The 26,033-nt window shown below is 39.3% G+C and overlaps 1 protein-coding gene across 2 annotated transcripts in view; it reads left to right on the top strand.

Moving 5' to 3' along the window:
• The window catches only part of LOC135293626 (interleukin-18 receptor 1-like), a 46,041-nt gene that overhangs the window by 18,106 nt on the left and 1,902 nt on the right, over window positions 1–26,033 (top strand). The window contains exons 1-10 of one of the 2 annotated variants that reach the window (XM_064408030.1): window positions 806–1,398; window positions 13,709–13,840; window positions 14,904–15,171; window positions 15,303–15,477; window positions 16,689–16,863; window positions 18,569–18,637; window positions 18,796–18,916; window positions 20,611–20,765; window positions 21,610–21,747; window positions 25,313–25,483. In XM_064408030.1, coding sequence (XP_064264100.1) covers window positions 13,717–13,840; window positions 14,904–15,171; window positions 15,303–15,477; window positions 16,689–16,863; window positions 18,569–18,637; window positions 18,796–18,916; window positions 20,611–20,765; window positions 21,610–21,747; window positions 25,313–25,483 — 1,396 coding nt within the window. In that variant the 5' untranslated portion in view covers window positions 806–1,398; window positions 13,709–13,716. Of the gene's footprint in view, window positions 1–405; window positions 3,614–13,708; window positions 13,841–14,903; window positions 15,172–15,302; window positions 15,478–16,688; window positions 16,864–18,568; window positions 18,638–18,795; window positions 18,917–20,610; window positions 20,766–21,609; window positions 21,748–25,312; window positions 25,484–26,033 lie in introns of those variants that run through there. The other variant, XM_064408031.1, reaches the window with a different exon arrangement.

Here is a 26,033-nt window from a genome sequence, read left to right as displayed (position 1 = left end):
GTTTGGTGTCATAAAGGAAGGTGTAACCCAGGGTTACAAAATACTTGGAGAGAAGTTGCTGTTTGTGCCTTTCTGTGGAATCATTCCAAAGGTATCAGGAAAGAGCAAAGAGATGTCTTGTTGGGGGAAAGTTAATTTTGCTGTTGCCTTCTGTACATGTGACTATGGAGATTATAAGTAGGTTTATGTCTGCTCCAGAGAACAATCTTTGATCATACCTGAGTTAATTTTTGGAGACTCCTAATCTTTAATACATATTAATCTCTTCATAAGGACAGGATGCTTACACACTGTCACTTTATAACATAAAAATATTTACATTTTTGGTACATATTTAAAAGATAATTTGATTTGGTCCCTATCCTTTCAATTTAATATAACAATAAATTTATCTTTAATTTGCAGCACTCATTGATGACATCCATTCATTCATTGATAAAAGCAGAAGATTAATCATTATACTGAGCCAGAACTACATTTCTGACAGAGCCATATATGAACTTGAGAGTGGACTGCATAAAGCCCTAGTTGAAAGAAAAACTAAGATCATATTAATTGAATATATGCCTATAAGTGACTACAATTTCTTGCCAGAATCACTGTCACTTTTACCATCAAAAAGGGTGGTGAAATGGAAAAAAGATAAATCTCTTCCCGTGAATTCCAGATTTTGGAAGAACCTTCGGTACCTGATGCCAGCAAAACCTATCAAGACAAAGACCAAAGGGCACTATAGTAATCTTGACTTAGGCTCAGAAGCTCCTCAACCCTGGACTGAGGGCTGTGACCCTAATGCAGCCATATAACAATTCTGGAGACAGAAGATGCAGCAGAAAACTGTGTGTTTTACTAACTAATAGAACTAAATAAACTAATATTTTGGGAAATAGCTGATTTAGAGGCCAGCTCTGTGATCTGATAAGATTGCAGGTCACTGCAGTGGCCAGGATGATGTTAACCCCAACTGATAAATCCTATCCCAGAGAAGGTTTCCTCAGCAATCTGCACAAGAAACAGAAGTTTCACTCTGCTTAGGACTTACCATATGGCATGAAGCACAATGAAAAACATTTTTATTTCATGATTTTCAATGATGTAGAATGATGTTATTTTTACTTGCATATACTTTTTAGGCCCTACAACAAATAAATCAGTACTTGCAATCTCTTATTTAGATGCACTTTGTTTTGTACTTTAGTATTTTCTAAGGATTGCAAGTAGACTTAAACAGCTCCTGCCTTTAAGAGCTTGGCATGCAGGCTTTGGGCAACATCAATCACAAAAAACCCCAAACCAACAGAGAAAAGGGAAGTTAGAAATAGGGCAGTTTCAGACAGTTTAACAGTATTTACAACTGAATTGCACATGGCCTACGACTGGGAATTATTTGAGGGAATGGTAAAGACTGTTTACATCCTATTTCACTGAAAAGATTACAAATGCTCATTTTGACAGGGGGAAGAGAGGGGTGGGGTAGAAATATCAGTATTTTGCTAATGTATGCTGATGCCACACTGGAACCAACTGCGCAGAGAGGTTGTGGAGCCTCCCTCAATGGAGATATTCATTAACTGACTGGACATAACTCTGTGCAATGTGCTCTGGGATGACCCTGCTTGAGCAGGAGGTCAGACTAGATGTCCCACTGTGGTGCCTTCCAAACAGACCCATTCCATGATTCTGCTATACCCTGAGCTGTCTTCAGCTGCTGCATGTAGGGGATTTAGGTGAAAATTAGCTCTTCAGTGTGTATATACACTCCTAATCCTTTGGAACTCCTCTCTTAATAATATTTTTTAAACAGTGTTAGAAGAGCTATTCAAAACTATGCTAATCCTCCCTTACTATTAGCTGCCTGACAGAAGATATCAATCTGACATAAAAATATCCTGGATAAAATGGAACCATATTTCCTCCAAGCATCAGTAGGGAAAAGTGAAGGAAGAATCACTTCCAAAATCTTTTGTCAGGTTTTTAGGAGACCATCAAGGCTCTGCCCACTCTTCTCATTGCCTTGCATGCCATTACTGCTAGTTTTGAGAAGGCATCTCTTTTACAGTGATACTTAATTCACAGAGGTGGAGGAGCTCCATTACCTTCTCAGTGCACTTGAAAACACAATTGAGTGTTGAGTGTCATGACAATGTCTCAAGTTTCATGGGAATGAAACATTGATTGTCAAATATCCTTTAATCATGCATAGTTTCTGGAAGAAGTTTAGGTAAAAGGCTAAGTATAGATTTCCAAAATGGGAGACAACACTATTTCCAGGTTAGCAGGTAGGTGGAAAAGGATCAAAGAAATAAGGCAAACATCTGTAGTGACCTTCAGATCAGCTCTAGGAGGTCTCCTTTCTGTCAGACAACTAAAGAGCTATGTAAATGTGGTTCATAGGCAAGAAACCATTCTCTGGTGTAAGCTTTTACTGAAGAGGATTTCTCCTCTGGAGATGCGTGCCTTTACATTTCCAAATCTCAATACTTTCACAATGTTCAGTTCTTCTCTACCAGTATTTCCCGTGTTTTCTAGTCACAGATAAGTTTGGACATTCTCTGTCAGCACAGAAATGCCATCAGACATACTAGGCACATCAATATTCTGGCCAAACATCTTACAGAAATGTTAGTAAATCTCCGAATACTTAACTGAGTTATTAAACTTTCTCCGCAGCCACACAGTTTTTAATATACTGTTGTCAATGTATTACCTAACAAATTAAAGGTCAGACATATTTTATTACACATGTGACTATGCATGGTGCCCAGGGTTTGTTAATAGCTCTGGACCAAGCCTACCTTCTATGAGAATCAGCTACTATAAATTGAAATTGAATTTGCCGTGGATGCCCCCTCACTTCAGCTTGGAGAGACAATGTGACTGCATATACCTGCTAGACCTCATGAAGATGTACCCTAAACCTGTGACACCACACTGAATTTGACTGCCCTGAGATTTTACAGAATAGCAGAGGATTACACATATCCTCTGTTGAAAGCTAAATGGCATAAACTCCCAAGTTGTTTGAATGCCAGCAAAACAGACTTACATTGAATGACTCAACATCTGTAAAAGTGGAAACGTTTTTGCACAAAAGGGTATCATGGAACAGTCCCTTTATAGAGGATCCTCACTGCCCATGATGCAGTGGTGAAGGAGGACAAGGGAAATTAAGGATCATTGGTAAAGGGGAACAAGGGAAATTAAGGTTGTACATACTCATACTAATGCCAGATGTTGTTCTTATTGCTTTTATATTATGAATTATTGACATTAATCAGACCTTGGAAATGCCTGATTTTTGTTTGCCAGTCCATAGAGAAAAGGAACTGCTAATATTACTTTTGTAGACTGTAGTTGTAATGATTTGCCTCATCATGTATAAGTGAATTAATATGATAGTTAATTTGAGGTAATCGGTCATTTGGTTGGAGGTAATGGGTCATTTCAGTGATTCATACTGTGGGTTTTGTTCACTTTTGCACTTAATAAAACTATATTTCTCCTTCTCCACATCTGTGGCTTCCATTTTTGCTGAAGCTAGACATGTAATATCATAAATGAGTGTTTTAAGGTTGCTTATAGAATCACTGACATATGTATTGGCAAAAGCAGATTTAATATAAAAGTGAAAGGGACGAAAAATTCATTGGTAAGGTTCAATCTACTACTTCCTGGATGGCTAAAGTGCACAGATTAAACTCAGATTAAAACTTAAACTCATTCAATCTAACCACAAAATCAACAAAAAAATATCTATGAGGAGGCTGCAGGGGGAGTGGGGGGAAGAAAAGAGCTAGGGTAAGAAAAGGTAAGGATAAAAAGGAATTAGGAAGACACTCCCATTTAGGTACAAGGTTCAGACCCACAGCCAAACTGAGCCACTGTTGACCAACAGTTTAGGCCTAAAGGTTTAACAGCACTTAACAGCACTTAATTGATAGCTTAAGTTAAACAATTTAACAAAAGATTAATATAGAATTTACTACAGCACAACAGTAACTCACAAACCTAACTTACCAACTTAAGTCTTTTAGGAGAGCAACATGCATTTGCTATAAAATTTTAATGCTCTCATGCATGCAGACCTGGAAAAGCATATATCAGGTATTTCTTGAATTCAGTGAAGTGCTTCCATCAGACAATTTTGGATCTTCTCAATGGACAAAGGGCTGAGCCTCAAGCAGTGGGGGTGTCAGCCCAGGATCTGTTGTTGTCTGGTGATCCTCCAAGTACAGCAAAGCTGAGAGCTCACTGGCTCTGACAGGGGGGTTGCTGGTTGCAGCCCACTGTGGTCCTGGAGAGCTCAAAGGGTCCTACTTAGGACTGCTGTTTATCGGGTTGCAAGAGAGTGAGCTTTAGCTGTAATAATTGTCCATCCTAGCCACAATTTGAGTTGGAAACATTCCTCAAGAAAGTTCAATCCAGGTGCTGTTCAAGGCTGAGGCTTACTGAACATTTCTCAGCTCATAGTGTGACCTGAGGGTCTGGGAGGTGACATGCACCACCACAAGAACGTGTTAAAAATCAAATTTAGGGTATGAAGAAAAAAAATGCAAGAAAAGGAAATGTGGTTAGACCACAAGCAACAAATGTATAATTTGTAATTTAGGAAGTTTAAAACAAAGCCAAGTCCAAAAAAGCTATTGAAATATGTAATTTCCCTAAAGAGGACACAGATGGGATCAGTAAGGAGACAGCAGTTTCAAGCCACAAGTCTTGAAATTTCTAGTGTCTCTTACTATGTACTATAACATGGTAACTAGCTGTGAGAAAATGGTCTGTGTCTGCATTTTTTAATGTTGCTGGTTGACCGCTTTCTGCCAGACACAATACAGGCTGGAAACAAAACATTATCAAAGAACCCTTCTTGTCTATTTATAGTTGTAACATAAATGTAGGAAGAATTAGGACTATTTTGTATCATTGCTGTGGGGTAGTATTGTATAAGGGTGATTACTGCAAAAGGTTTGTCAGTTCAAGGGTTCTTTTCCTACTACAAGTGCTTCTGTTCCTTCATGACCATCTGCTTTCTTTAGAGATATTGGACAGGTAGAACTTGTGAAACAGAAATAAATTCCCCCCCAAGCAGCTGTGTCACTCCGAATCCAAGCATAAGGACAAATCCTATCAATTCCACCATTCTCCAGATTGTAATGAAAGCAGATTTGTAGAAGGGCTGGACAGAAGGAACCTTAAGATTTGCTGGTTCTCTTGCAGAGCAAGTGATGATGCCTGCAGAAACAAGTTGTTACCAGTGTGTTTACTAAACTTGAAGGTAACCACAGTGGTTGCAGTCAGCAGACACAAAAAAAGAGAGCAGCAATAAGGATGCTCCAACAGATTCTGGGAACACAACTCCTGTGTGTGCAGGGCAAGGTTAGTGTTCATGGGACATCTCAGACCTTAAGGGTACATAGTGCCCTATGTAAGGGTATATAGCTGATTTGTGCAAAATGGTCCAGAATTTTATGTTTCACATACAGAATTCTGTAGATTGATTCCTCAGGTAATTAAAAATGGTTGGAAAATACAGATTAACAGTTATGAAGACAGATGTGTGTTTCTGGCCTGGAAGGTTACTCTGGAACTGTGGTTATATATTGAAGTTGTCCTTTTCTGTCTTGATTTTTCAGAGAAAGTAAAAAGAAAGTTGCTTTCTTTTTAGAGACAGCTATGGTCTGGCTTGCAGACTTTAAGGATGTTTGAAACACAGCCTTTCATAATGAGATGCTTGTGATATACTTGAAAAGCATTCAATATTTTGAAAAAGAAAATGTGATTGCATTTTTTGGGAAATAGTTTTCTGAACTAAAATTAGATTGGGTGTCTGGGTGAAGCAGCAGTTACCAAGCTTTCTGCAGTATCTACAACTTACAGCTTCCTGCAGTTCAGCAATCCAAATTTTCTGAATTTCAGCTAAAGCAGCTGCAATTAGGCCACAATAGTAATTTTTTGTTTGTTTTGTCAGCTAAATATATAAAAAAGTCATCGCAGGGTTTTGTCTCTTACTGTTTGATCTCTCATCTGGCTTCTGTGGGTGAGAAATAATGTGTAATTCAGCAAGACAGTCCAGTGTAATATATTTTTTGCTTGTAACCTATCAAATACAAAAGTAATAGAGTTCATTGATGCCTTAAGGTACTTCTTAAAGACAATAAAATAAATTTATGGATTATTGCTGTATTGCTTGCAACCACTACCGTAACTAAGCCAATTTCAGTGGTATGTTGGAGACCTCATTCTACTATAAGGTTAAAAAACAGTTTTCTATTCATTGCAGGAAAATTTAGGGGTTTTGACTATGGTGAAGGAATGCTGTTCCATAGAGATTTCAAAACTACTTGTAATGCTGTATAAATCTGACTTTTTAGAAAGAGTAGGGCAAATTCAGAAGTAACTGTGTCTAGTCTTGAAGAGCAGGCAGTACATACTAGGAATTATCTGGATATCACTAGCAAAAGATCTCTTGTGGACTTAATCATGAGACCTCATTACGAGACCTCCTCTTTCAGGAGACTTGAAGTAAATATTTAGCTCTCAGCTGTGACAGCAACATCTCTATTTGTTTATATTGGGTTGATAAGCCTTACATTAAGCATATTTATTTCTGTAATACATTAGGAAGATACTGCCTTTATGGACTAGCAACAAAAATTCATCTACAAGGAAGGAACTCATACACTGGAAATGAAAACTTGTGACTATCTCAGGAGTGTCTCCAGCTTCCAGCATGATGAAGGCAAGACCAATGAATTGCTTCCAGTGAAACAAGACCTTGGGACCTCTGAGGCAGAGCCATTGAGGATCAGCAGGGGAAGCGTGAAATGGGATCCTAGAAGAGTTTAATTGCCTAGGCTGGTAAAATGACCAGGGAAAGGAATAGGAGCATTGTTACCAAATGCATACAGGAAAAAAAAACCACTAGAAAGAAGAGCTGTTCAAGCTAAGGAATAATGTGCATACAAGGATGTGTCCTTGAATAAATATATAATAGGCATTAAAGACATTATAAGAGTAAGGTCTCCTGAGAGAGTAAAGGAGAAACTACTCTGACATACTTGTAAGCTGGAGTACAGTAAATTTCTGAAAGAAAACCAAAAAATCGGCAGTGGTCATCTCTGTCAAGTTTATGTTTCTTGGCTTGCAGTAAGCATGCTGGACTATCACGGAAGGCAAGAAGAAATTGTCATGGAATTTGAGGTGCCAGGCAATTGTTTCTAATTAACTGCTACGAATTGTGTGAGTTAAAAGTTTTGAAAGGCTTGCATGGTGAGAATATGCTTTGCTCATCCTCTGTTGGCGTGTGGCTACTCAGTTATTAGTACATTCATAGTACCTCTGTGGCTCTAGACATGTTAGTCCCTGATGCCCAAGGCAGAATTCACTGTAGTGCAGCAAGCTGATGGTAAGTAACACCACCTTCTGTTATTTCATAACCATCCACAAGCTCCAGAAACCACCTGTGACTGTATATTATTTCACAAGGAGCATAAACTAGTACAAAATGGACAGAGGTTAATGTTTAGACATTGTTCAAACACCTCCTGCAACAGCAGAATCAGCAGCACTGACTAATTGCAGAAGATCATTGGAGTGGAAAATGTCTTACGCACTAGGTGTTAACCATAGCTGGGCAGAGGAGGAGGTGATGTGTAAATGTGTCAAGCCAGCATAGTGCCAGAATAGTACCAGTAGAGTAAAAACCCTTAATCCTCACTGCACTATAAGACTACACTGCATACACACTGAGATGATACATATTCCCCACTCGAGCAGAGGTGAGATGGACAAGGTAAGATGCCACAAACTGGACTTTCCACAGGAGCGGGAGGTAAAATTTTCCAGAGATGTAGCATAAAATATGCTAAATTTTAGCAGAGTGGGTGGGCAAGTGAGTAAAAAGGAGTAGAGGGTGAGGAGAGAGGAGAAGCAGGGAGGATATTCTGGAGTGGTCCTTTACCCTCTTCTTCATGCACTTTGCCTTGCAGTCAAAGATAAATATGAACCTTGAAGTGCAAGTGTGTGAGGCTGCTTTTTTAGTGTTTGTAATATTTTTGCAGAAGACAAAAGGGTGAATTGGAGAAGAGGCTTAGCCAAATATTTGGTACTATATACAAGATTTTCATCCATTGTGGTAACCAGTATGACATACCACTCAGACTTCTGATAGCATGGCTTTCAAAACTCTTTGTGCTTCTGTTGTATTTCTAAAATGCATTTCTGATATAATAGTTGGACTGTTATGCTTAATTTTTTGACTGTGGTAAGCCTTATTACTTGGACACTACAACAATTTATACTTAAAATGAACAAAGTATATTTTATGTCTTTAAGACGCATCTCTGAAAGAACCATTTTTTTTCTGATAATCTGAGTTTGAAAGGAGGGCTTTGACTTCAGCTGTATTGCACTCTGTAATTCCTTTAAGTGAAGAGGGAACAAAAGTGCTTCTCTTCTAGTCAGACAGGATACCTTCAAAAGGTTAATTCTTTCTACTGAAATTTCTAGAGATAAATTGGAGCCTTTTAAAATTTATAAATCAAACATATATTTTGCAATGGGGTAAAACATTGACTATAGTTTAGAAGACCATCACCTAGACTGATCATCAGTGGGCTCAGGTCTGGAATAAGCAGAGAGCTAAAAATGTGGTGGAAGCTGAGATTACAAATCCTTTATCTCCAAATGTTCAGAACCCAACATTAATACTGGTCATTGCATAAAGGAATGTGTGCATAAAGAGTGGCAACATTGAAATCCCCTGTTATGAGACTAACAGCCTTTCTAACCTTCTTGTGGCAATAGAGTGGTTGACCCAATATGCAGTAAAGATAGAGAACTTCGCACAAGAGAAGAAAAACAAGTCCTACAGTTCTTGAAATAAGTCAGTTGCAAACTGATGGACAAATATTTACATATCTTCTATTGGAATAGGAGTCATTGGGATGTGAATTGACAGCAAAGTGCTCTCACATGCTTTTATGTAGTTTGGGTCACTATGCAGTTGGTCTTTTATGGGTCTTACATCCAAGCAGGAAGCCTGAAAGAGGGGCTGGACCGGGTGGGTCTGTGTATGCTGAAGTGCTCTGCCTTCCCAGCAGGTTGAAGGGGGGCAGTCACAGATGGCTCAGATTCATCAGGGCTTCTCTTCCCTCTCTGCCAAGGCTGTATTTGGCTACTGGTGTGGCTGAACTAGGAGGACACAGATGGGAGGTAACAGTGCCCCCTTACAGCTCCCACTTACAATGGGTGTGGAAGGTAGCTGGGGACTTTAATGGTAAGGAGAACTTGATTCTTACTGTGAATATTATTGTATATTGGAATAATCCTGTAGATCTCAGGTATTACAGATTTTTGTGAACTGTCTAAAAGCAGCATATGGAAAAAAAAAACCAAGGAAACATTACTCTTCTTAAATGAAGCAAACTAAAAAAATCCAACACAATTTTGTATGCAATACAAATAGAAGATTTTAGAACCTAAGAGTTGATTGGTTTCTTACTTGGAGGTGTTTCCCCTGTTCTTTTTTACAAGAAAATGACCCAGAAATTTTCAACATAATGCAACTAAACTAAGAAAGGAAGGGATGATGACAGTGAGGTAAAGGAAATTCCTGTAAAGGAAACAAACTCAACAGAGTGCACAGCTAGAGCTAACCACAATTCTTATCATGTTGGGTAGGATGTGCAAGTAAGATCTTGAGATAATTTTTTAAAAAGTATATGTCTTACCTTCAGATTTTAGCCCTCCTTACCCTGTCTGCTTGAAGGTGAGTTCATTTTATTGTCTTTGAATGTGCATTTTAAAGTAAATTTGCTTTAACTGCTTGGTCAAGCAAACAGTAGTGTCTTAGTAAGTAGCTTCAATAAATATCCTTTTCCATTTTGTAGACAAGGTAAAGCATTCTTCATCTCCTGTGTGGCTATTACTAATCTTAGCCCTAGAATCAGATTATGCTTGCTCTTCCACTGATATATGTTGAATACAAGACATAGAAATTGATAGCTTTGATGGTGAAGTGATTTTCATCAGAATCAGAATTGTATGATGGTAGGATTGTGGTATGCCGGTCTTTACTAGATTTCAGAGATATCATGAAACTTCACACAGCTCTCAAGAAACTGATTTTGATTTTTTGCTTATATTTTATGTAAAAAGCTGAAGAAGAAGAGGCTGAAAGGAGATTTCATCACAGTGTACAACTGGTCTTTTCACTGTGGTGACCAGTGACAGGACCCAGGGGAATGGCCTGAAGTTGTATCAGGGGAAGTTTGGGCTGGATCTTAAAAAAAGGTTCTTCACCCAGAGAGTGGCTGGGCACTGAAATGGGCTCCCCAGGGAAGTGGTCACAGCACCAAGCCTGACAGGGTTCAAAAAGGGCTGGGAGTAGGACTTGATCCTTATAGGTCCCTTCCAACTCAGCTTATTCTGTGATACTGTGAAGACTCTGAAATCGAAACTTACTCTTTTCTTCTAACAGTCCTTTAGGAGTTGAAACATAGGCAATATAATACAATTCCTATTTTTCACTTGAATTTTTTAGCACAAGGAATTATGTGAAGATCATGTTAACTTCCTTTGTACATATAGTACTTTCCATTTAAGTGGCACCCCAAATCCCTAGACAAAGGATATGATAATATGGATGTGTACATGGCAGGAGAAGGTGGAGAGATTTTGATAGTAAGTTGCCTGGAACAGAGTCCTTTCTTTCTCTGGTAGGTACTGATAAAGAGAAGTGAGTCCTTGAGTAAACCAAGTCATTGAATCACCTGTGTCTACCTGAAGTGCAAATGCACCTGAATGGTGTTTGTTGTCTGCTTCTGCTGTGAATTTCCCTCTTCCTGTCAAGCACACTTGCAAGATGACGATTATTAATTTCACAGCCTATCATACTTCTAAAACACTATAAAAATGCAAAGATTACAAGATTCTCCAATAAAAATGTTATCAGTTAGCAAAAAAAACCCCAAAAAACAACCAAACCAACAAACCCAAACCAAAACCAAAACTGAAAAATCCCCAAAACGACAGTGGTGTATTTTCCCATGCCTAGCTAAAGACAACAGAAAATTTGAAAAGATTGCTAACCAAAACTGTAACATTCATTAGTCAACCTTCCCTTTGGCACTTCTTTCCCATTTGTGGTGACCTTGTATAACAAAGAGATTACACATCACTGGCATCATTAAATGCTTTGTCACTTCATGTAGTTTCACTACATATGGCCTGTATGTCCCCAGTTACACACAAATAGGAAGCTGGGAAGTGAACACTTCCACTGCTTATCCTGTGCCAGGTCAGGCACTCTTCAAATAGCTTCTGGTGGCTTAACAGAGTCACAGGTGGCTTAGTGAGTCACCAGGAAGGACCAGAACTGTCACAGGAGAGAGACTGGACCATTTGCCTGGGGTCAAGGGAGAGTAGAGTGCAGACGACAGAGAAATAGATAATAAAATCATAGAATAAGCTGAGTTGGAAGGGATCCATCAGGATCATTGAGTCCAACTCCTGGCCCTACACAAGACACCCCAAGAATCATAACATGTTCCTGAGAGTTTTGTCTGAACACTTCTTGAACTCTGTTCCAGTGCCCAGCCATCCTCTGGGTAAAGAACAATTTTCTGATATCCAGCCTGAACTTCCCCTGACACGGCTTCATGCTGTCTTCTCGAGTCATGTCACTGGTCCTGAGAATGGAGAGATCAGTGTTTGTTCCTCTGCTTTTGACAACAGCAACACCTGCTCACCTGTTCCAGGGACTACAGCTCTGAACCACACAAAAGGCCCTTGGGTCTTGACTGCTACTGGCACCAGCATGCCTTTGCCATATGGGCTGTTGGATGACATAATTCAAAACACCATCCTTGGCTTTATACAGAATTAACACGGCTAGAGATGCAGCCTCAGTGAATGCCTTCAGCAAGGTCTTCACAGGCGTCATAAACCCAGATTCAAGAGTCAGGATCCATTGATGTTTTTACAGCAGATAAAGAAGTTGGATAAACTTATGGAGGGATTTTTCCCAGTGCTGGTAGCAAACTCACTTTATTGACACATACATAGAGACTTGGAGTTTCAGGATGATTAAAAAAATATCTGGGGTGATGACAGTTAGCAGCCAACCTGTAACAAAGCACCAGGATGGGGTCAGAACAAATGAGTTAACTTACTTCCTGTGGCCTCTAGGCATAAAAAATAGATCATTGCATTCACTTGCTGGGAATAGAGACACTCTGAAGAGAATGGTGACTAAAAGTCCTCCCCTCTACACAAAACAGCTGCCTGGAAAAGCAAAGCATGGGAGTTCTCATCACCTCTCTAGCTCAGTGTGCACTGGAGGTTCTGTTGATGCTAACCAGTATGAATAGTGTTTGATTTGCATGAGGTGCCAACAGACGAGGAACTAGCCTTTGCCCAGCCCCTCTGCTTTGCCCTTGGGCTGACTCAGTGCCTCTCTGACAGCATTGCAAATGCAGAGTCATTCTGTGGCCAAAGGAAAGGAAAAAAACCCTTGAGGACTCTGTTGCACAATGCACAGCTGTGCAAATTGAACAGCAGCAAGCTCCTGAACCAGGCACTGCCCTTTTACTCCTGGAGCAGACACTGCAGACATGTCAGTCATAGGTGTTGGGTACGTCCTTACTAAATACCCAGCTTGAGCCATGGCTGTTGAATATGCACACTGGGTGTATCCAGTATGGCTGAGAAGGCTATGGGATGCAGATCAGACTCAGTAGAAGAAGGAAAACATAACAATATGGTTTGCAGTTTCACCTTGTACTGTCTTTATGGGGGTCTGGATGCATCTGAGTGCTTTGTGGACTGTCTCCAAGTCCCCTGGGTGTTCCTAGTCTCAGTTTACAGAGGGCAGCCCACAGAGCTGGTCCTTTATGCTGGTGTGGGCGCTACCCTTCTCAGCAGGGCTCTGCCACAGCTGTTCAAGCAGTACAGCACAGCATTGTAGTGCAAAAGTGAGGCCCGGTGCTGCACACCCAGGTACACCACAGTGGAGGAGAAGGGGTTTTAGGTTGCTCTGCTGGCCCTAGTAGACATCCTAAGTATGCCCATTTGGGCTGATAACAAAGCCCGCTAGGAGCATCTCTCTTGGGTGAAAGAGAGCACCAAAGACATGTGCCCATACAGGACATGCTTTGAGGGCTTTACTTCTGCAGGGTTCTCCAGCCACAAGGGCTCAATGCTGTTTGCAGCTGCAGCACATCTTCAGATTTGGTTTAATCCCAAAGGAATCCAATCTGGGTCTGTTGACCTTCAAGCTACAACAGCGCTCCATGGATTTTTGGTGCCATTTCTGCCTGTCTCAGTCTGTTGTTGATAGGCAACATCAAGGCTGATGATATTTGGTACCCTACCTCTCATCTTAGAGAACATGCTCCTATCAAAGGAGGAGGTATTTCCACTCCAGAGGTGGAGTTCTGCATTGTTGGAAGTATGACTTGGAAATCCATCTGTAAGCAATTCTATGCAAGGTGTTTTTAGAGAGGATGTTGCATATTCTTGAGTATTATTCATCCTGTATTTCAGTGAAATAGCGTGAGCAGGAAAAGTGCTGCAAACCTCATTTTTAAAAAACACAATATGCATGAAATAATGTGTTCAAAGTTTTACAGAGGTGCACAATGAAATATGCTATTATCTATTTTATTGGACTCTTATTTACAAAAAACCCTGTTGTCCTCTTTTACAGAAAGCAAGATGATTCTTAAAGAAAATGTCTCTGAATATCAGCCAAAATTGATAAAGAAAATAATGCTGACTTTGTGCTGGATACTAACGCTATTTGTCAGTGGGGTAGAAGTTACAGAGATTAACTTGCCAGGTAAGAATCTGCTCCAGTGATGTTTGGTGTTTGCGGTGCTTTCTGAAAACTTAGAAAAGGAGATCTTCATTTTTCCTTGCCTTTATGTGTTTTTCCTGGACATGTTCATACTTGTGTCAGATAAATAGCCTTTCTGCAAGCTTCTGAAGTATTGGTAATAGAAGCTACCCTAAATTTGACTCAAAAATCAGTTACCAATGAAAAGGATAAATGTAAAGGAGAGTCTCTGAGGCCTAAATGAAACAAATTAATTGCTTCTGTGACTTAGGTCTCCAGCATCTGGTCTAGTGACGCAGGGACTGGGGAGAAGGAAGGCAAATGCAGAAGGAGATTGATTTATCAAAGCCTTCCACACACACAAAATATCTGGAGGAGCTTGATCCAGTTTAGTGTGCAGAGAGAAAATAGAACTGTAAAGAGTTTCCCAGGTGGGCAGGTGAGGAACAGATTTCATTATCTCCCTTCTTCTGGGGTGAAATCCTGCCTGTTGTGACTTTCAAAATTCACAACAGCCTGACTGGCAGGATGAGCATTAGGATGGCAAACCACACCTTTCAGAATTAAAAAAAAAAAAAGTGTAATTTTAGAGATAGTTACTGAAACATAGGAGGATAAATATTTATAAATATCAGTGAGACAATAATGTTTGTCAATCTTAAGTAGGGCATGTGGTGGGCAGGTTCTGCTTCCTCAGGCTTATATCAGTCCCTTCTCCATTAACACGGCAAGATTGAGAAGAGCTGCATCTGCTTTTCTACACGCTTGAGGTTTAACAGGTTAGCACGCATGCAAAATCTACACATCACAAAAACTCTTCACTTTAAGCTTCTGAAAAAAGGCTTAAGAAACCTTTGGGAACTTTTGAATAAATTTTCAAGAACATTGGCAAATTACATGTTTAAGAAAACCTATTTTTTTTAGTCCATGTTCTGATCACATAAAGAAATATTCAACACAAGAAAGGTAAGATTCTATTTTTGTTCCTAATTTTTATTTTTAATTTTTTCACCGTGACTCTACATTTTTTCAGATGGTACTGATATCTTACTGTCCTGCTTTTCAGGATGTTCCCATGTTGAACCTCAGATATGGTATCGTGCAATTAATGGTGAGGAGTTTGTTCTACAATGTGCTTTACCAGATAGAGATGCTACCAACATTTATAACAACTCACCTCTGAGTCAACATGAGGTGAAATGGTTCCGGCATCAGAAAGATAAAGAGACACTGAAGGCTATCGAGGAAAGCTCAAATCTGACTTTCCAAGGGGATGCACTTTGGTTTAAACCGATAAGGGACAGTGCTTCTGGAGTGTACATCTGTAGGATATGGTAAGTAATGGAGCAAAAAAGTAATGGAGTAAAGGAGTAAAAGGTTTCTATTTCTATAGGAGAATTATTGTTTTGGTTTGGTTTAAGTATTAAATGTTTAACTTTTTTTTTTTTTTTCTTACATCACTCAGGGGGAAAATCCCATGTCTCAAAATTGTTTTGGATGTTCAAACAAAGAAGGCAGCAAAATGTTCAGGTTATGACACAAAGATTCTATATCTGCTTGCTGGCCGTGGGAATTCAATAACCTGTCCTGGGACAAAATGTTACAGCCACATAAAAAAGCCAGATGTGAAATGGTACAAGGTAGGAGTCAGTCTCGCTGGGTGGAGGTGGAGTTTCAGGTCTAGTTAATGTCCATGTGTCATAGCTCTTGAGACAATCAACCCAAAAGTAGAATCTTGGACTGATATATATCACGTATTTAAGGAAGAGTTTTGAAGAAATTTGCCACACCCAAAACATTATGATATGAAACAGAAGCCAAGAAATGCTTCCTCTTCAGCTATGAAATTGAAGAAATTGAGAATGAAAATAGTTTTTTTATAAAATTGACATGATTGAAATGCAACCTTTTAAGTTTTGTTTTGACATTTCAAATTTTGAAAATATCCAATATACAAAAGAAAACTGTCTTTGTTAGACACAAAATTATTTTAGGAATAAAGTTTAAAATTCTTCTTTCCAAGAGTCCTGTTTTAAATGAAACACTATTCCACTGAACCACTACTGACTTAGTGTTGTAATGATGGTGATATAGCATCCAAACCTGTATAAATGAGCAAAGGAAAATTTGTAATTGTGCATTTTCCTGCCTGGTATTATTTACATTATTCTATTCTATCAAGTAGAATTATGATATAGTCAAAGTTATTCTGCATTTGCTTTAAAATTTTAAATGAGGTTTATCTTTACCTACAACTTGATCTGAAACACACCGAAGTTAAGGAGCATCTTCACATTTGTGTTATTGGATTTTTTCAGGAACTTGATTTAAGGAAAATTCTTGCTGGTTTTGGTGGAATATGAATATATTAAGATAAAAAATAGGGGTGCTTCTCAAAAATAGACCATTTTCATGTTTCTAAAAGTAGTGACAGTGTCCTCAACCTCACACCATCTTAACTCAAGGTTTACTTCTCATAAGATAACTTGAAAATGCTTTCAAAATTATTTCTTTACAAAACAAAAAATACCTAGTCCATCAAAAAAGTGATTCTTTTTGTTGCTCTTTAGTAATAGGAGTTTAATTTAGATCAGCTTTGTGATTTCATATTTTCTTATCAACAATAAATTTTAAATAATTTTTAAAAAATCAAGGTTATTCAGATATTTTTTAGTATCACTGAAAAACCTCCTCAGACTCCTAATACATCCCATTTTGGGCTTCAGTGGAAATACTTTGGTTTAGCCCTTCTGCCATGAAAATACTGTCCAAATATATAAAAATATAATTTAGTAACAGCAACAACAGCAAGAAAAAAACCCCTTTAATTCTTAGATTTTATTTTCATTAGGATGGTCACCAGATAAAATACAGGAAAAGCAGACCAAGCCTAAAGCTTAAGCAGAATGAAATCTACTTGAATCCAACCTATGACAAAGATGCTGGAATTTATGTGTGTGATTATACTCTATCTGACAACATTACCAAGTGGACAGTGAGAACAGCAGTAACAGTAGAAGTCATTGGTGAGTAATTTAATAACTCAGAATAAAATACCTGAAGTAAAAGTATGTTTTCTTTATTATATTTGTTTCTGTCTTTTGTTCAAGCTTTTGTTCTGAAAAACCCATAAATTGAATTAGCTACAGGATCATTCAAATCCTTTTCCAAGTATTCTGAGGACATCTAGAACATCCAATAGTAATAGCAGTAGGTCCTGTAGGAAAGTATAAATCTATTCTATATCCTGAGCTGTATGGATGCAGTACAGCTGTTTCTGTATGAAAACAGCACAGGACTATTCCCCAGCATCCTGGTGGAAGGTAGGCCACTCTGTGAAAGGGAGAACAAGATTTAGAGAGCAAAAGAAATGTGTCAGGTGAGGTAACCTGGTTCTATGGTCTAGTGAAGAAACACTCCTTTGAAACTTCATGGTCTAATGAGGATATTTTCTGAAATAGGTGATCCTTCTTTCCCCAGGTATTTTAAGAATTTGGTTCTAAGAATTCAAGGGAAAAATGTATCCATCCCATCAGAACAGGAAACCATGTCTTACCAACCTGTGAGAGCTCTGTGTGGTGGCTGAAAATACCTCTTGCTCTTTCAGTCTTCCTTCTGGCTTTATTCCCACAACGTTCTCCAGGCAGGCTTGGACTAGCTCTGCTTTTATTCTGATCTGACAGTATTTGAGCTAACACATTGTTCTTCTCAGTTATTTTCCCTCACTTTCTTGAGCAGTCAGAAGAACACTTAAAAGGCACCATATGCATCCTACCCTAGAACTTTGCAGACTGAGGGGAGACCCTCTTGCAGTGGACCCTCTTCTTTTACTCCCTCTTCCATGTGAGGGGAAGAGAAGGGACAGGCACTGATCTCTTCTCTGTGGTGACCAGTGACAGAAGCCAAGGAAATGGCCTGAAGTTGTGTCAGGAGAGGTTTAGGTCAGATAACAGAAAAAGGTTTTTCACCCAGAGGGTGTTTGGGCATTGGAACAGGCTCCCCAGGACAGTGGTCACATCACCAAGCCTGACAGAGTTCAAGGAGTGTCTGAGCAGCACTCTCAGGCACAGGGTATGACTCTTGGGGATGGTTCTGTGCAGGGCTGGATGCTGAATTCGATCCTGTGGGTCCCTTCCGACCCAGCTTGTTCTGTGATTCTGTGTTACATTTCTCTGCTGTGACCCGGTAAAAAAACCAGCAAACAACAGAACAAAAAGGTGTTATGTGGCACCATTTCCTGCAGTGCAGGACTTTCCTAGAATATCAGAGCTGTGGGTTTTATTGCACAATCCGTGGGTGTCATTATGTGTGCCCTTTGGCAGCCTGAGTTTAGAAAACAACATGGCTATTTTGGTACAAGTGTCTGTGCTTGTGAATGGGGTGTGCATGTGCTCTGTTTGTGCTTACCAGGCATGAAAAAAGGTTTGACAGGGAACTAGTATGAGGATTGCACCTTTAGAGGGTTTTGCAAGGGGGCTTCCTAATTTTTTAATCCTAAATAATTTAAAGTGCAGACTAGTTGCTGAGCTCCTCAGCTCATGCAAGAGAACAATGCCTCAGAGTAAATGAGATAGTAGGTCTTTGAGTAGATACACAAATCTTGTTGTCCTTCTCTTGGACTTAGGTGTCCAAATTCCACCTAAAACTTGAAAAATTAAATTTTAAGCCATTTTCTTTGGTCTTCTGTACTGACAATAACATTACACTTAATTATATTCTTGTTAATTGCAGCAAAAAACACTATTCATCCACCAAACCTTTTGTATCCCAATGGTGTTGTGATCCTTGAAGTAGAAGTTGGTAAGTTTCAATTCCTCCCCTAGAAGCAAATGAAAATATTTATAGGAGGTATTGATAAATAATGACAGATCTTGATAAAGAAAACCAGCTTTGCTTTCTAGGCTATTTAAGAGAATAATATTCTGCAGGCGTGGTTTTTCTGTGTTCTTTTGTTCCAGGCGAGCCACTTGAATTGGAATGTCGTGTACAGTTTGGGTTTGAAACAGTTTCTCCAATGAGGGTAACATGGAAACGAAACAATGAAGAGATTGTAAATGAGAAATTGAATCAGGAAACAACGTGAGAACCTCCTCCCTCCCCCCCAGCACTCTGGTTACTACCACCACAAGCAGCTGTAAAAGTCCTCCAATAACAGCTTTACTGAACACATTTTATTGAACAAAACTTTAGAAGGCTCTTTTCTTTCACCTAGTAATGCCACAAGCAAGGGACAGGCATGTGACCTTCACATACAGAAGCACATATTGATGGCCATAAAATCAAGAACTCAAACTCTGCATTATCTTAGCTCTTCTAAAAACTTTAGCTCACAGACAGCTTCAACATGAAGGGCTCCTGGTTGCCTGTCCCCGCATCAGTTGTTTTGAAGTGTTCTTGTTTTCAAGGGTTCTTGAAAGCACAGTCTCTGTTGTGCTTTGCTAGCAATTCGCACAATCTGCCTTTGGAAGCTGTGTCTGAGTGGGGAATGAATCAGAATCAGCAAAACAGTAGTGTGGACATTGAAAGGAACTTGTGTGTCTCAGACTTTGGGGTGTTACAGACTAGGTCTGAGGGCTTGCAGCACCAAATTTCAGGACACTGAATTCTGGGACTCCTCTCTGGTGAGAATTAACCAGATCCTGCAGAGAAGAAACATGTAGGGGAAAGGTTTCCTGTGAGCTGGGGACAGCCCCTGTAGTGACTATGCTTCCCTTTCCTTCCTGTTTTCATTCACTTACCTGTCTTTCACCACACAGCCCTGAGTCAACTTTATGGGTAAACTATCTGTACACTGTGGAAAGCAAAAGCCCTGCTGTCACTGCTAAAATCAAGTTCATAACAGGAGTCATATGGGGGAAGAAAAGAATTATGATATCACACACACACTCATGGAATAGACTGGAAATTTTCCTAACTTTAAGAATATTTAGATTTGAAATATTCTTGTTAACAAGTTTTTAGCTGTTTTCATGGGTAGGGTTTCTGTCTATTTTTTAAAATACAAACATCCCCAACAGACTTTGGTTGAATCCTTGCCTATGCTCACTCCTACGTATCTTGAGGTAGCAGGGGTGGAGCCATGGGACACTGTCATTTTGCAGTGGTATGATGTGAGATGACTTTTGGGATGACCCAGAGATGCTTATATTTGTAGCTTTCAAAGGGGAAAGCTGAAACGCAGCAACCCTGGATATTCTGGAGTGATTGCAGATGCAGATCTGTTTCCCATATCCTTCACTCAACCCTGAAGGGATTCCTCAGTTACCTTTTCATTTCCTATACTTCTGTCCCTTATTTCTGTCTTATTCTGTTTGCCTATCATGTCCTTGGGCTTTTTGCCCCTGTGCAAGAGGCTGAGCTGCTCAATCTTTTACCCATCTAGTTCTCTCTTAGGGTTCCTTTTTGAAGTTTCATTTCTCTGCATTTCTGACAGGTGAATATTTTACATCTTAAAAAACCACAAGTAATCTTATAGAAGGGGACTGCATATTGAAAACTAGGGAAGTGGTAAATATTTTTCTGAGTAGATGAATTAAGGATAAACCTTTCTGTCTTCAGGCTTATTGAAGTATTTTCTTACAATGTTAGTTAGTATTTTTTTACCATGTATAGACCAAGTGAAGGTTCCAAACCAGAATATTGCATTACTATTAAAAGTTCAAGATGAATGTTAAGATGTTGCAAGCTCCTCTGTTTTTGTGTGTGAGACATTGGGAAATTGTGTGAATGAACAGCAAAGGTATCATGCAAAAACACATATTTTTTCTCTCTAGTGTCTATCCAAAAGGTTTGAAGGGGCACACACTTCTTCATGTTGCAACTTTGAAGGAAATTACTGAAAAGGACCTCAGAAGCAGCTTCACATGCTTTGCTGAGAATTCAGTGGGGAACGTCACTGCTGTGATCAGGCTGAAAAGAAAGAAGAGAGGTAAAGCTATCAACTGGTGACTATTTACCCCTGAAGACACATTTTGATTTACTCTATTGCTACTAATTAATTCCCCATTGACACTGGCTTTCCGCCAGCAGCAGAAGTTTCTTGAACCTGAATGGGAAAAGTCTGATTTGTCAGATGTCTTGAAAGCCAAGTATTTTGAGGATTACTCAGAAGAACAGGGCTATCTTGGGATTTAGTGCAGGCAGGTGAGCCAAGTGGAAGTTAGAGTAACTGGAAGGAAGGAGAGTGTAACCTCTGAGCATTAATAGGCAATATACTAAATTGAAGCAGAGAGGCTGATGAAAGCAACAGTATTCCCAGATTTTCATAGGATATTTCTGTTTATTCTCCAGTCATGCATGTTTCTGAGAAAGTACCATAACGGATATGATTGTGGCAGCTTTTCAAGTACCAAATCTGAATCACTGTGGAAACTAAAATGTTAAACCATAGTTCACAGTGGAGTGCAACAGGAAGCTGCCAGAAGGGCACTGTGTGCAGCTGTGTCTGTTCTGATGTAGCTTTTCCATCTCAGGTGATGGCTATTTTTGGCATTGCTGAGTGTACCAGAGAGTATTTTCTCTGTGCACTCTGTCATAGATTGGCTTTTCATATCACCAAAGAGATGTCATGCAAAAAAGGTCACTGATGGTAGACTGAAATTCTATGTTAAGTTTTGTGGCTACATGAAATCTTGACTTCCCTAAATTTTGCCAGAGAGATAAGGAAAAAGATTTTGTAAGATGGCTTGTCCCCATTTCTGGACTGATTTTTAGTCTAAGTGTCAATGCTATTTTGGAAACTCAAGTTATTATAGACTCTTTTCTTTCTGCAGTGTTGTTCTTGTATGTACTATGCAGTGCCATTTCTACTATATTTGCATTTGTTTTGTGCACTGCCTTTATTTACCAGCACTGGATTGAAATAGTACTGATGTATCGAAGTTGTCTGGTCCACAACAAAAGCACAGAAGGTAAGAAACCTTGTCTTATATGAATTTGCTCCAGTTTTTCTTCTGCCTTTTTCCATGTGGGATAATCTGATATGAATTACTCAGAACTTTAATGAAGTTCTTTTAATGGCCCTGTTCTCTTTGAGCCAATAAAAAGTCTACTGAACCTTGCAAGATGTTCAGTGAATGCAGATGGAAAAAAAGTCATATAGTGTGAAAGAAATATCTAACACCAACAGAAATGTCAGTTAGACTTTTACCCTAATTTACCCACAGAAGATTAGAGCAGGAAGCTGAATTTTGGCAGTCCATTTGCAGGGAACAACTTAGCATCTCCAATATTTCAATATCATTCTCTGAAAATGTTCAACAAAACCTTTGAACAAGAATGAAATGACCTCGCACAACAAGGTGAAGGCCTTCAAGGTCTATTGTATCTTTCACTTGAAGCCAAAAGGTTTTTCAGAAGAATAAACAAAAGAGAGAAATAAGATGATGAAGGGCACCAGTTGACAAATGAATGTTTGGGAAGTATTCATATTTTCTTTCTAAAATCTTTGGAAACCACTTGACATTTGGACCTGAGTGATTAGCTTTTGATTTTTCAAGTCTCTGTAGTAGCATTGCCCCACCACCTCAGCTAAACCAGGCACCTGAAATAGTAGACAGAGTAAAAATGTATCAGGACTCACTCTGACTACTTCAAAGAACTTAAGGTATGATTTTCTTAAAGGCGTTGAAAGAATTCTGATAGTTTGTGTCTGAGAAAATTTTTCTAAAAATTCTTGCATCTTGATGCAGTTTGAAATAGGAGTGTCTGAGTCCGTTTTTGTGTTTGTAAATGTATCTTATATGTGAGTGTGAAACAACTGTATCTAGATACCTCTAAGTACATGCACAATTGGAAAATTAACTGCCCTTCTGGAACACATTTTTACAAGCACTAAATCATTTGGCAAAAGCAATTTAGGAAATCACTCAAAATTTCCCTTCTATCTGGTAACAAAGTGATTTAAGGACGTGTGGAAAGTCCCTTTAGAGCATACCCTGCATGTCAGCAGGACACGTACACAGACCTGCCAGGGCTGTGCACTGAAGTTGGAGACACCGTTGCATTCCACCCCTGTCCCCTGCCTGTCCCCTGCCTGTCCCCTGCTTCTCAGGTACCTCATGCACACAGCTCCACTTGCAGCATAGGTATAGGGGGTGTGCAGACCAGCCGTGCATACTCAGAGAGTTTTCTGCCCAAGCGAAATGTGTTCTCACCTGCAGGATTATGTCGTCACTTCATGGATACATATCAAGTCACCTGAGGTCTGAAAGGACTTGTTCATAAAGCAGCAAAGCAGAGGTTATGACTTGATTTTGCTGTTTCCTCCTTTCTATAATTTTTTGTCTCGTATCCTTCTCAGCACAGAATCAGACAATTGAAGAATCCTACAAGACTGGAAGGTACCCTGGGCACCTGCTCAAAGCAGAGCCAACCTAGGTTGTGCAGGACCTTGTGGAGAGAGAAACCACAACCCCTCTGGAGTTAATTGGCCTCCTTAGCCAATTCAGATACATCTCTTAAAACTCTTGCCTTCTTCCACATGTAGAAAGAAATAATGCAGGAGATTTGATACTAACATTTATAGAACACGTATGCCATCACTTTGCTTAAATCAGGTATTCTTCATTTCCTACACTTTCAGCATCTAAATACAGTACCAAAAATTCCTCAGGCTGTAATTTTCCTGTACAATTACGTGAAAAAATGGCCTAATGGTGCTTATTTTGTATTTATTTTTAACTTGCTATTGTAATAGTAATGTTATAAAGGCATGAGTTTGTTAGTGGTTGTGGTCTAATAAGATTGCAGCGACCTCTGTGGGTGAAATGAGGAATACCTGGCTTGTAGTGCAATTTACTGTTTTTAAAATGTGTTTGCAAGGGAGCTTCAATTTAGGATATAAATGAATTGAAGTTCAGCTAAACCAGTCTAGTGAACCTCTGGTCCACCTTTAATTCCCACATTAGTCCTGTGTGCCTACTGCTGGTGATTCACTCTTGTGGGCCCAAATTGGCTCAGCTTGGCAGAAAAATACCTCAGTAAAAGACAGTGTGTAGCCAGCAAAGTGAATCATCTTCCCCTATTATCAGAAAAGCTTATCACAAGAATTATCACCAAGAGAAGGATGTGATTGAACGTGTGCCCAGGAGCAGAGAGGCGGAGCAGAGATGCAACATTTGTTGTCTGATCACATTTTTGCCCTCCAGATCTAATCTGCGCACCTCTGTTTTCTTTTGATGCCACCTTCTGCTATGTGCTGGTTCTGAATTTAAGTGTTCAGCCCCAGCTCATTCATGTTAGTTTTCTGAATTTGCTTTACATACAGACCCTTCTAGAGCCTGTAGGAACTTGGTGACTCTAGCCTGTGTCTGTGGTCCTAATCTCACATCTAGGGATAGAAATCAGGAGGTTAACACTACGGCATGTGGGTCATGACACTCAGCACTTAGGTCTCTGTGCTGGGTGTGGGTGTCTCAGTTCCCAGGCAGTGAAGGTGAAGGTGCAGTCAGTATGGTGGAATCCAGAGAGCCTCTCAGCTCACCCTGCAGCAGCACCCTGCTCTACACAGAGGAATTGATTTCTGATTTCTATTCATTATATTGTCACATGGTGCAATTCAGCTAATTGCACATAGGTGTCTGATGGTATTTGGGCTGCCTGAGCATGTCTTGCCATTCCAAAATGCTTGAGTCTCCAATACTTCTCCTGTCAAATCTCGCAGTCTTAGGATAACTTAAATGACCTCAAGTAACTGGGAAACTGGACTGGGTCCACTGTGCATTTTGTTTTCACCAGAAATTATTTTATTTTACGTTCCTTCTCCATCAAGCGTAGTTCAAAGTTTATTCAGCAGAAATAATTTGCTTTTGCCTCATAGTTAAGAATGCACCTAACTCAGGTCATTGGTATCAGGGTGATCAAAGCTAAGAAAAATTCTTTAGCTATGTTTCATCTGTACTGTACAAATGTTCTTTAAAAAAGACTTAAAGTTCAATAACTGGTCAGTACTTTGTGTCTGAGCTGATATTTTGATCAGACTTAGCCTTTGCTCCTTAACAGAGAGACACAAGTCTCTATGTTTACAGACAAAACAGCATATCTTTTGCAAGCAACTAATATTCAAGAGCATTGTTCCTTTAAGCTTTATTATATTTTAAAATAAGATTGGACATTGACAAATTTTCTTTAATCAGCGTTTGGGCAAATGAGAGAAAAGATTGGGAATCATTACCTACCACATGGCTTTTGCCTGAAAAGGACCAAATCTTTAAACTACCCTGCACTAAACATCTCCAGCTCAATTTGTTTGCTTTGGTAGCATATGCCTACAAAATTTGCAAGACAGTGAGACAGCAAGGTTGTCTTTGGTGACTGGATAGCTGTAATGAACACATCATAATTTTAGGTTTGTGTTGTGCCTATTTAAACAGACATAAATGGAAACAGGGCATTAAGAAAGAAGCTGAATGCTTCAGCCAGACTTCTTAAAGTATATAGTAATTAATTTATTATTTATTTATTCATTTATTTTAGATGACAAGGAATTTGATGCGTTCATATCCTATGCAAAACTAAACCCTTCTGAAACTGACTCTGCTTTAATTAGCGAGGAAAAATTTGCCCTGGAGCTTCTTCCAGATATGCTAGAAAATAAATATGGATACAAGTTATGTATTCTTGAAAGAGATATTCTTCCAGGAGGAGGTAAGTTCCCTGGGCATGGTAGAAAATCTTCAGTTTTTATAAAATTGTGATTCACTTAAAAAAAAAACAACAACCCTTTATGCACCAGAGCAACAAATTTTATAATTAGGTAGTGGAATTTTTGTTCAAATCTCATCATGTTTTGACCTTTTTGCATGGTCCCTGTGCCTGACACACACATACTATGGAGTGAGGTCACTGTGAGCTACCAGGCTGAGACAAAGCTTCTTGTGAAAGAATTTCTTTGCAAGCAAACTCCCTTCCCTGGAAAGAAGACTTCAAATATTTCAGTAGTTACTTTCTGAGCAACTTTAGCCAGTGCTACCTCAGTAATTAGAAAGCCCTGAAGGAGAGACAAAGACAAGTCCAAGTGTCCCTTGAGACCCAAGCCGTGCCCTTCATGTCCTGAGTAGAAAGTTGTGTTCTTCAGCTGTGTAAGAACAGCCACGGTACCCTCTGATAGCAAACTAATTTCTAGGTTTTGCATGATTAGTCTGCATTCCTATTCTTGCTTTTCCTTATTTCTGGATTTTAGCTGTTGATAAAGGAA

Source organism: Passer domesticus, chromosome 2 (genome assembly GCF_036417665.1).
Source record: "Passer domesticus isolate bPasDom1 chromosome 2, bPasDom1.hap1, whole genome shotgun sequence".
NCBI lineage: Eukaryota > Metazoa > Chordata > Aves > Passeriformes > Passeridae > Passer > Passer domesticus.
Note: the sequence above shows the minus strand (reverse complement) of the source record. Positions and strands in the feature narration are given on the sequence as shown.